This window comes from Orcinus orca, chromosome 3 (genome assembly GCF_937001465.1).
Source record: "Orcinus orca chromosome 3, mOrcOrc1.1, whole genome shotgun sequence".
In the NCBI taxonomy this organism is placed as follows: domain Eukaryota; kingdom Metazoa; phylum Chordata; class Mammalia; order Artiodactyla; family Delphinidae; genus Orcinus; species Orcinus orca.
Window position 1 is genome coordinate 170,954,333 of NC_064561.1, and position 12,345 is coordinate 170,966,677.

Below are 12,345 nucleotides of genomic sequence, written 5' to 3' on the forward strand. Positions count from 1 at the left end.
GTTAAGGTCTGTTTACAGCATGGTTGGGGTGAGCTGGACCCACGGCACCACGGCTGACAGTGCTGGGCAGGTGTGACCCTTACAGGATACAATAATAATAATAGCTGCCGTTTATTATACACCCTCTGTGTTCCAGTCATTGGGCTAATCACTTTATATATGCTACCTTGTTCACTTCTCCCATATTCTTAGAAGTATGTATTACTGTCCCCACTTTATAGATGAGGAAGCTGAGGTTTAGAGAAGGGAGGCTTGCTCAGTCCCTCTGAGGACTGAAGCTAGGATTTGAATTGAACCTGGGTCGGTCTGACTGTAAACCCTAGGCTCTTAATCATCCAGCGGCGTTGTTACATTGTCTTTTTCTAGGTCATTGTTGCCTGGAGTTGTCTTGGAAGGCTTTGTGGATGTTTGGGACTTAAATTGGACTAGGAATTAAGGAAATGGAAGAGAGTGGGCAAGGCTTCCAGGGAGAGACAAAGGCAAGAGGCGGACTCCTGAGTCAGGAATGTGAGACCTGTTTCCAGAGGACGGGACACCTTGTAGGAAGTTAAATGGGTACCATACCAGAGTATGAAGGGCCATGAATTCCAGGACATTCTGTCATCTGTGAGAAATCCTAAAGCTTTCTGAGCACAGAAGTAACTAATCAATGTAGTAGACAACCTAGTTTCTTCAACAGTAAAATTGTAAGAAGAAAGAAACAGACAGATGGAGACGGAGGGAAAACCAACGGATTAAAATAGACTGAATAGATATAGCAACCAACTACACTACTACGGGGACCTTATTTGCATTCTGATTTCAAAGAATACGCTATTTAAAAATTATGAAATTCGAGACAGTTGAGTGTTTTAAAATGAAACTTGAGCTAGTTGCACCTTTTCACATTGATATTAAGGAATTTGTGTTAAAGCTTTTCAGGAATGATATTATGGTTACCTCTGTATGTTTTAAAGTTTTTAGCTTTTGATAATACACAGTGAAATATTGAGGAATGAAATAACACAGTGTCTGGGATTTGCTTCTCTACTAGAAGTGGGCGTGATGTGTATGGGGACAGGGATGAGATGAGGTGAGATGAGCCGGCGGCCGAAGCTGATGATGGGTACCCATTACATGTTCTGTCTGCTTTGGTAAATGTTAAAAAATCTTCACAATTAAAAAAACTTAAAGAAAAGACAGTAGTATTACAGAAGATTGATCTGCCTGGTGATTTGAAGGAAGAATGAGAGATTTTAGCTCAGAGACCAGTGAGGTACTGGTATAAGCTGTCATTTTGATGGAAATAATTAATTAAGAGGAACAACTTCAGTGGAGAGTGGATACTTCTCAGGTTTTCTATATAAACATTGAAATATCCCAGGGTGGTTTTTTTGCTGGTTAACAGAACAGATTTTCTTTTTTTTTTTTTTTTAATGGTACTATGTCAAGGAAGTAATAAGTGAGTTTTGCATATGTAAAATAACTTCTATGACAATTATATTACCATTGTTTTATTAGAATGACATGATTAAAAATGAAAATGCTATTATTCCTCAGATTTATATTGCTTTCTTTTTCTTGTTCCTGATGAGTGCCTAGGGTGCTGAGAAATTTAAAGACATAATAAGAGACTAAATCAACATATACTTTTTCCTTTCTAATAGGACTCCCTGCATTCCTTAATGGCAACGCTAAGCTCCTCTAATCCTTTCTTTGTTCGCTGTATCAAGCCAAACATGCAGAAGGTAAGATTTACAACCAGACTGACACTGTCTTATTTAAGGACACCGCCTCCTGGTGTGGTGACTCAGAGATTTGGTTTCTCCAAAGTCCTTTCATTATAGATGGTTGGAAATGTATATGACATTATTATAACATAACATTCACTGGAAAAAAATCCCTTTGTCTTTTGGGCCTATTTGTCTGCTTTTGAACGATGCCATTATGCTTTAGAGAAATCTGGTTTAAAAGAAAACATCGTGAAGCCTTCGCATTTTTATTTTAAGCATTGGTTTGAAATTCTTGGGCAAGCTGCAGAATGGGATATACCTTTTTTGGAAGAAATGATTGGTGTGTTTTTTGTTGTGGTAGAGCTCTTTTTCATTTTATTTTCTTTTGCTTTATTGTTAAACATGACAGAGTGTCTGTATTCTAAGTAGTAATGATGGATTTTAAGGACTTTGACTCGTTGGTTGTAACTAACTAGAAGACTCCTGTCATCGGAGGAAGTTTTTGTGTCTAGGCTGTTTTAGCTTTTTAATGCCGTATCCCAATCAGAAACAATGTGAGTTTTATACAGAGAATCTATCTGAACAAAGAAGATTTAGTATTAGGTGAATGCAGCTGTTGAGTCTAAGGCTAAATGGGCAACTTGCCGTGAAGTGCTGTTAAAAAACTGAAATTATTTCGATTTGGCAAACATCTGCTCTTAGTTACCCCTGTGAAGAAAGGAAATCCCCCAACAAAATAATAATGTCAAGGGCCTCTCATGTGGAAGAACTAGATGCTATCCTCATAAGGATTAAGATAAGGAATCTGACCTGAACTGTTTCCCATGAGACTGTTAGGTTCCATAATGCCGCTGTCAGTAACTTTGCTGATGCGAAATCTTATTTTTATTTTGTTTACCAGTTACCTCTGACTTAATATGACAGCGCTTCCTCACTTAGAGTTTAAGGGGTTTTTTATAAGAACCACAGTGTTGAATTCTGTCTTCTAGAAAGGCAAAACTCAATGAGGGGAGAATAATCCATTTGGTTTGTTACCTTACTCTGAGGTGTGATGGGGAGAGTTTGGCATTTGTGTGGCGTAACGTAGCTGGGACTGGGGTTCTGTAGATCTGTGATGACTTAGTGTGCATCGGTTCTGGTAGTCGACATAGTAACTCATCTTTCCATTTCTCAAATTTATAGTAAAATATTTTAGGTTATCACAAAAAAACGGCAACTAAGGTAACCATACATAGCTTGTGTTGACATGATGTTGGAAATTAATAGTTAAACCATAACCATGTACCACGTCAGCTGGCTTCTATCCACCTGCCGTGCTTTATAAAACCCCAATGGGCAGGATCTACAAGATGATATAAATGGGCTTTGCGTTTGGGGTCTACATTCACAGGAGCTGTGTAACCTCTGCCAATGTTTCTTCCTTTTACGACAGGGGTAATAATACCATCACTTAAAGATGCATGTTCCCCCCCAATTTAAGGTCTTGGGTATTGAGATGCGTCTTGCAGCTTCTTGGCGAACCACAGTTTAAGTGGGAACCCTCTTCTCTCTTCTTAGTGGTGCAGCAATTGTGCAGTTTTACAGCCACGGGCACCTTAGATTCAAAGAAATGGAGGGGACCTGCTGGTGCTTATTTATAAGAATAGAAATTTGAATTTTAAAATCTCAGTCCTCCACGTTTTTGTTTTCTCTCTTGGATGGCACGGACTTAGTTTTTCCTTTAAACCGTAACCACTTTTGAAATTAGGCCTGCTGGAAAACACATCAACAGCCAGAATGTTGAAGAAATTGCCTCTTTTTGATGTTTATTTTTCCTTGCTGGGACTTGGTTGTGCCTAATTGCTTTGGTGTTTGCATTTTAAAAAATGACCCAAGCCCGGCTCTGGTTCCATTTCTGTTGGCTCACAGCCCTTTTCACCTCCTGACCCGTGGCAGGCACTGATTAATAACCTGCCAGCAGATGGGCTGAAGAAGACTTTGAAAAACGTCTTGGTGCCATTTTCAAGGTACCCAGCAAGTCAGACATGAGAACTGACTTGTCTGAGGCCTAAGATGTAGGTGTGGTATTGAGTGCGAAGGGGCTGATTAGACTATAGAAATAGTAAATTACAACTCGCTTAGCGTTCATTTAGTTCCACTGCAAATATTGGAGTGTTACCGGTGATGATATATGAAATATATATAAACAACCCTCATTTAGAGTTTCTTACGACATTTCTTTTGTCCAAAGATAGATGCTTCTAGAAATCTCACAGGGAAAATCTTGCTTGCCTTTACCCAGAGATGGGGAATGTGTGTTTCCAGTCTTCACCTCATGCCCTCGTCAGGTCAGATGTTCATCACGGGGGCTTGAGAGGATGTATTCAGATGTACATCTATGGAGGTGTTTTGTACAGCATTCAGGCATGTAGATCACGGATCTGGGCAGCTTCTAGACGTTTCTTTTGGCAATTCTGTGACCCAAAAGGCATAAGAACAATGGCTGTAAAGCCTGTGGCCTGGAGAACTGGGGCCTTAGAAAAAGTGGAGTAGCGGCTCGGTGCTTTTAGGAGCCTGTGCAGCACATCCAAGGCTCCCGTGGTGGCCTGGCGCGTGTGTGCACACGGCCCCCTGGGCCCCAGGCCTGTGGTACAGGCTGCCTCCTCTCCTTGGCAAGTGTGTGAGACTCAGGATGGGCACTTGGGCCCCAAGCATCTAGAAATCCTTTTGTGGGAATATTATGGGTTTTCGTTATTTGGGATTTTTATGTTTTGCTTTGAAAGCTGGTGTAAGCGGGGAGAACATAACTGACATGCTGGAACAGTTGTGTCAATTCAACTGTTACAGTATGTGGACTTTTTTCTTTTTGTGAACGATTTGTAGCTAATCTTGAGCGTTGCGAAGAAGACACTTCACTAACGTTGCTGAGAAGTCCTCCTGGCGCTAAGTTATGAAGAAAATAAAGGCATACCTCTTGGTAGGGGCCGGCCTGCAGCCAGTTCTTTGCCTCAGGTGGCACTGAAGGATACAGTCCTCCCCTCGGCTTAGAACTTCCAGTTTACAAAGGGCAAGCTTTCCATCAGACGGTTTCTGGTGGGTGATGTGGCCTCATAGCCTTTTGCTGCTGTGGTTTGCTTTAGACAGTAGTGTTTCTGGCCAGAAGTGCAAACCAACCCCAGGAGGTTTCTATATCGAAGAAAACCTGCTTTGCCTCCTGAGAATCTCTCCCCAAGAGTGTCCCGTGATCTCTGCCTTCTCTCCCTCCCTGGTGCAAATAACTTCTAGTCAGAGAAGTCTGTTATTAACATTCCTCAGAAAACCCCTGAGGAGCTGCAGGACAGAATGAAAGAAGGGGACAGACGGATAAGTATCAGCAGAGCCGTCGGGGCGTGAGAACTGGTTGTCTGCGCTTCCCGGCCCCGAGTGCGAGGCCGGGCCCACTTGCTGCAGGGGCAGAGCAGGGCTGTCGTGTGCAGCGTGCCTGGCTGGCTCTCCTCTCTCTTCTTCTGTGGGTTGGTTGTGAGAAGCTCTCGGGTTCTAGGGGGAAGCATCCTTGACTCCTGCAGGGTCATCTTTGAGCTTTGACCCAGCATAAGTGCATCCTCAAAGATTCTGTGAGGTCTTCTCCAAAAAGGCAGGATATGGGTGCCCTGAGTGGCCCTGACCCTGGGAGCTGCTGGGGGAAGGCTTCTAGCAGAGGTGGCTGCAGGGGGTCAGGTTCATCTAGGGGAAGAGTGAGGAAGAGGGGTGTCCGCGCCGAGGGGAGAGCGGAGACCAAGCCTCCCAGGAGGGAAGCCGTGCGGTCTGTGCGCCGGACTGCAGTGGTATTTGCCGGAAAATGGAACATCGAGCAGGAGAATGAAGCTGGAGACACAGGACTGGCCTGGCTGTGGGCGTCTTGTCTTAAAGCACTGTCTCCAGGCCCCGAGACGTGAGGACTGTGACGCATGTCACACCGAAGTCGTCTTTAAGAGACTTCAGAGGAGGCCAGTGCTTTCCTCTTAAATGACTCCTGCTGACCTGTGTCCGTCTCTTTCACGGGGCCACTGCTGACACCAGACTAGGTCCCTCTTTTACACAACGCTCAGGACCACACATGAAGTGAGGACGCTGTGCTGGCATTACGGAAACACGAGCCTTTTGTTTCTAGGGGCATCGTGATTTGATTAATGGCTTCACGAATCGAGCACGTTTAATCCTGGGGACTCATTTTGTGTGATCCAGGTGCTGCCCGCCATTTTTTCCCCTAGTTTTTTTTTTTTGTTTTTTAAACAGAGGCCAAACATTTCTTTAAGTAATTCTGATGATACTGTAGCATATTTCCTACCTTGAATTATTTTTGTCCTATTTTATTCTTCCTAGATCTTTTTCTCTCATTTCATTCATCTTATTTCTCTTGAGCCTTACAGAAACTTTATTCCAATGACCCTTTACGTTTCTGTTTAGGCTTTGGTGTCTCTACCTCAGTGCTGTTTTCTGAATAAGGTACTCCACAATACGGAAGACCTTGACCAAGTACAACTTTGCAGGGCCTGCCTCTGCCATCTTTGTGCCCCGCTGTGTAGCTCAGCCAGCATCCAGACTGTCATATGTGCTCAGTAAACGTTGAATCAAATTGCTCATAAAAGGACACCATGGAGTTGTTCATGGTGTGTGAGTACTTGACTTTGCCAAAGATGAAGGCTTAACGCACTATCTTGAATCCTTACTGCTATGCGTTCCATTTTGGTCTGTTTAATTGTTTTTGGATCATCTTCGATTTGTATAGTTGGAGGTTACCCTAGGGATACACCACTAGGTCAGTATTAGAGTGATGTCCTTACTGTGATCCAGTCTTTATGTTCATGTGTTATCTCTCCCTCTCCCAGCTGACCCCCTTCTCAGACATGGCGCCCCCCGGCCCCCCGCCAAACCTCCAGGGTTTGGAGCCCTTTTGGGACAGCCAAGCACAGCACTGGAGGCTCATTCACAAACACTTTGAGTTGGGCTGGGTGCTTCATGCTCAAGCACTCAGATCTCTAAGTGGGGTCCCCCTAGGGAATGTGTTCCCTGCCATGATTGGGCAAGGAGGTCTGGATGTGCAAATCTGCCCGATAACAAGGGTTCAACCTAGAAGGTTAAACACTGGATTTTAGCGTTTTGATTGAACTTTCTGGAATTGTACATCATTCAGTCCAAGCATCTATTACTGTATTGAATCGAAGACTCCCATGGTGGTAAAGGGCACCATTATTATTCGTCACTGTGGAAGCAGAAGCTCTACCTGGTTAACCAGGGCACGATGCCGTCTTATCTCGAAGACTCCCATGGTGGTAAAGGGCACAATTATTATTCGTCACTGTGGAAGCAGAAGCTCTACCTGGTTAACCAGGGCACGATGCCGTCTTATCTCGAAGACTCCCATGGTGGTAAAGGGCACCATTATTATTCGTCACTGTGGAAGCAGAAGCTCTACCTGGTTAACCAGGGCACGGTGCCGTCTTATCTCGAAGACTCCCATGGTGGTAAAGGGCACCATTATTATTCGTCACTGTGGAAGCAGAAGCTCTACCTGGTTAACCAGGGCACGGTGCCGTCTTATCTCGAAGACTCCCATGGTGGTAAAGGGCACCATTATTATTCGTCACTGTGGAAGCAGAAGCTCTACCTGGTTAACCAGGGCACGGTGCCGTCTTATCTCGAAGACTCCCATGGTGGTAAAGGGCACCATTATTATTCGTCACTGTGGAAGCAGAAGCTCTACCTGGTTAACCAGGGCACGGTGCCGTCTTATCTCGAAGACTCCCATGGTGGTAAAGGGCACCATTATTATTCGTCACTGTGGAAGCAGAAGCTCTACCTGGTTAACCAGGGCACGGTGCCGTCTTATCTCGAAGACTCCCATGGTGGTAAAGGGCACCATTATTATTCGTCACTGTGGAAGCAGAAGCTCTACCTGGTTAACCAGGGCACGGTGCCGTCTTATCTCGAAGACTCCCATGGTGGTAAAGGGCACCATTATTATTCGTCACTGTGGAAGCAGAAGCTCTACCTGGTTAACCAGGGCACGGTGCCGTCTTATCTCGAAGACTCCCATGGTGGTAAAGGGCACCATTATTATTCGTCACTGTGGAAGCAGAAGCTCTACCTGGTTAACCAGGGCACGGTGCCGTCTTATCTCGAAGACTCCCATGGTGGTAAAGGGCACCATTATTATTCGTCACTGTGGAAGCAGAAGCTCTACCTGGTTAACCAGGGCACGGTGCCGTCTTATCTCGAAGACTCCCATGGTGGTAAAGGGCACCATTATTATTCGTCACTGTGGAAGCAGAAGCTCTACCTGGTTAACCAGGGCACGGTGCCGTCTTATCTCGAAGACTCCCATGGTGGTAAAGGGCACCATTATTATTCGTCACTGTGGAAGCAGAAGCTCTACCTGGTTAACCAGGGCACGGTGCCGTCTTATCTCGAAGACTCCCATGGTGGTAAAGGGCACCATTATTATTCGTCACTGTGGAAGCAGAAGCTCTACCTGGTTAACCAGGGCACGGTGCCGTCTTATCTCGAAGACTCCCATGGTGGTAAAGGGCACCATTATTATTCGTCACTGTGGAAGCAGAAGCTCTACCTGGTTAACCAGGGCACGGTGCCGTCTTATCTCGAAGACTCCCATGGTGGTAAAGGGCACCATTATTATTCGTCACTGTGGAAGCAGAAGCTCTACCTGGTTAACCAGGGCACGGTGCCGTCTTATCTCGAAGACTCCCATGGTGGTAAAGGGCACCATTATTATTCGTCACTGTGGAAGCAGAAGCTCTACCTGGTTAACCAGGGCACGGTGCCGTCTTATCTCGAAGACTCCCATGGTGGTAAAGGGCACCATTATTATTCGTCACTGTGGAAGCAGAAGCTCTACCTGGTTAACCAGGGCACGGTGCCGTCTTATCTCGAAGACTCCCATGGTGGTAAAGGGCACCATTATTATTCGTCACTGTGGAAGCAGAAGCTCTACCTGGTTAACCAGGGCACGGTGCCGTCTTATCTCGAAGACTCCCATGGTGGTAAAGGGCACCATTATTATTCGTCACTGTGGAAGCAGAAGCTCTACCTGGTTAACCAGGGCACGGTGCCGTCTTATCTCGAAGACTCCCATGGTGGTAAAGGGCACCATTATTATTCGTCACTGTGGAAGCAGAAGCTCTACCTGGTTAACCAGGGCACGGTGCCGTCTTATCTCGAAGACTCCCATGGTGGTAAAGGGCACCATTATTATTCGTCACTGTGGAAGCAGAAGCTCTACCTGGTTAACCAGGGCACGGTGCCGTCTTATCTCGAAGACTCCCATGGTGGTAAAGGGCACCATTATTATTCGTCACTGTGGAAGCAGAAGCTCTACCTGGTTAACCAGGGCACGGTGCCGTCTTATCTCGAAGACTCCCATGGTGGTAAAGGGCACCATTATTATTCGTCACTGTGGAAGCAGAAGCTCTACCTGGTTAACCAGGGCACGGTGCCGTCTTATCTCGAAGACTCCCATGGTGGTAAAGGGCACCATTATTATTCGTCACTGTGGAAGCAGAAGCTCTACCTGGTTAACCAGGGCACGGTGCCGTCTTATCTCGAAGACTCCCATGGTGGTAAAGGGCACCATTATTATTCGTCACTGTGGAAGCAGAAGCTCTACCTGGTTAACCAGGGCACGGTGCCGTCTTATCTCGAAGACTCCCATGGTGGTAAAGGGCACCATTATTATTCGTCACTGTGGAAGCAGAAGCTCTACCTGGTTAACCAGGGCACGGTGCCGTCTTATCTCGAAGACTCCCATGGTGGTAAAGGGCACCATTATTATTCGTCACTGTGGAAGCAGAAGCTCTACCTGGTTAACCAGGGCACGGTGCCGTCTTATCTCGAAGACTCCCATGGTGGTAAAGGGCACCATTATTATTCGTCACTGTGGAAGCAGAAGCTCTACCTGGTTAACCAGGGCACGGTGCCGTCTTATCTCGAAGACTCCCATGGTGGTAAAGGGCACCATTATTATTCGTCACTGTGGAAGCAGAAGCTCTACCTGGTTAACCAGGGCACGGTGCCGTCTTATCTCGAAGACTCCCATGGTGGTAAAGGGCACCATTATTATTCGTCACTGTGGAAGCAGAAGCTCTACCTGGTTAACCAGGGCACGGTGCCGTCTTATCTCGAAGACTCCCATGGTGGTAAAGGGCACCATTATTATTCGTCACTGTGGAAGCAGAAGCTCTACCTGGTTAACCAGGGCACGGTGCCGTCTTATCTCGAAGACTCCCATGGTGGTAAAGGGCACCATTATTATTCGTCACTGTGGAAGCAGAAGCTCTACCTGGTTAACCAGGGCACGGTGCCGTCTTATCTCGAAGACTCCCATGGTGGTAAAGGGCACCATTATTATTCGTCACTGTGGAAGCAGAAGCTCTACCTGGTTAACCAGGGCACGGTGCCGTCTTATCTCGAAGACTCCCATGGTGGTAAAGGGCACCATTATTATTCGTCACTGTGGAAGCAGAAGCTCTACCTGGTTAACCAGGGCACGGTGCCGTCTTATCTCGAAGACTCCCATGGTGGTAAAGGGCACCATTATTATTCGTCACTGTGGAAGCAGAAGCTCTACCTGGTTAACCAGGGCACGGTGCCGTCTTATCTCGAAGACTCCCATGGTGGTAAAGGGCACCATTATTATTCGTCACTGTGGAAGCAGAAGCTCTACCTGGTTAACCAGGGCACGGTGCCGTCTTATCTCGAAGACTCCCATGGTGGTAAAGGGCACCATTATTATTCGTCACTGTGGAAGCAGAAGCTCTACCTGGTTAACCAGGGCACGGTGCCGTCTTATCTCGAAGACTCCCATGGTGGTAAAGGGCACCATTATTATTCGTCACTGTGGAAGCAGAAGCTCTACCTGGTTAACCAGGGCACGGTGCCGTCTTATCTCGAAGACTCCCATGGTGGTAAAGGGCACCATTATTATTCGTCACTGTGGAAGCAGAAGCTCTACCTGGTTAACCAGGGCACGGTGCCGTCTTATCTCGAAGACTCCCATGGTGGTAAAGGGCACCATTATTATTCGTCACTGTGGAAGCAGAAGCTCTACCTGGTTAACCAGGGCACGGTGCCGTCTTATCTCCAGACGCTTGCTTTTTCATTTGCAAGAACGAAGTGGAGGTCATTCGTCCACCACAAATCCTTGCTTCACTGATAACACAGTTACACCTTGTCACCCTGTTTCCAGGCCTTTCTGCAGATAAAATAACTTTCTGTTTCACCGATGACTCTAGAGAGGAGTATTTAGACTACATTTAAAGGACAGCTGGACTCAGTGCAAGTACTTCCAATAGTGCCTGTGATTTTCAAAGACAATGAAAAGCTGTGATGAAATCCATGCACATCCGTGTATGGAATTACAGCATGATGGTCAGCAAGTCACAGACACATTCAGGCAATTTGAGAGGGGAACATATTTGCGTTAAGAATTGATGAAATATGGTCGGTTTAACCCCTTTCAATGAGACACAAAAGGATCATCCTCCCTCTTCCTAAATAATTCCCAGGAACAGAGAATATACTCTTTCCTTACACCTAAAGGCACCCTGTTGTCTTTTTTAAAGCTCTTACTATTTATGGGAAAGGTTGTACTTGTACTGAATGAAATCTGCATTTCCGCATCTTCCATTCACTGGTTTTCATCAGTGCATAGGTGGCCCTGCTCCACTCCCGCTGAGACATGGGGTGCAAGGTCCCCTGGGTCTAGCGAGCTCTGATACACAGAGGCCCCACCCATGTGGGAAGGCTATTGCTCAGGTGCAGGGCCCCTGAAGCATTGGGATGAAATCGAAATAGATCAAAGGTGTGTGACTGGGTATCTGTCCAGCCTATTGTCACTGAGCAGTTGTGTGACCTTGGGATTGTTTCCTTTTCTCCAAAGTGTGTAAAGTAATGGTGCCTGCTTAGGGGAGCAGTTGTAGGTATTAAATGAGGTAACGGGGACATGAAACAGCTACACTGCACTGTATGAAGCAGTCCATACTTGCGTGACGTGTTTGGGTTGGAAAATACGCTCACTTCATCCTCACAAGGTTAACCCCCAGTTTAAGCTGAATCCAGGAAAAGCTAAGACTACTGCCAGACCTTTTCCTTTTTGAGTTTAGTTTTAAGTCTCATACCCTTGGCAGATTGTTGTAACGAGCTGCTGCTTTTTTTTCCTTTTTCTTTTTTTAATTTCCTTTAGTCTTTTTTTTTTTTTTTTTCCGGTATGCGGGCCTCTCACTGTTGTGGTCTCTCCCGTTGCGGAGCACAGGCTCCGGATGCGCAGGCTCAGCGGCCATGGGTCACGGGCGCAGCCGCTCCGCGGCATGTGGGATCTTCCCGGACTGGGGCACGAACCCGTGTCTCCTGCATCGGTAGGCGGACTCTCAACCACTGTGCCACCAGGGAAGCCCTCCTTTAGTCTTTAACATGGTTATGGGATGAACATTTTAATTTCATTTTTTAAAAAACTAATAGACCTTCTTTTGTAGAATATTTAAAAATTTACAGAAAATTTGAGCATAGAGTACAGAGAGTTCCCATATCACTCTCCCCTTCAACACACACACACACAGTTTCCCCTATTATTCACATCTTGCGTTAGTGTGGTACATTTGTT

At 46.1% G+C, this 12,345-nt stretch overlaps 1 protein-coding gene across 4 annotated transcripts in view; it reads left to right on the forward strand.

Annotated features, from left to right (window-relative positions):
• MYO10 (myosin X) overlaps positions 1-12,345 on the forward strand; it is a 221,120-nt gene that overhangs the window by 144,214 nt on the left and 64,561 nt on the right. For all 4 annotated transcript variants that reach the window (XM_049708320.1, XM_049708322.1, XM_049708321.1 and 1 more), the window contains one exon: positions 1,647-1,727. In XM_049708320.1, the coding sequence (XP_049564277.1) occupies positions 1,647-1,727 (81 nt within the window). The remainder of the gene's footprint in view (positions 1-1,646; positions 1,728-12,345) is intronic.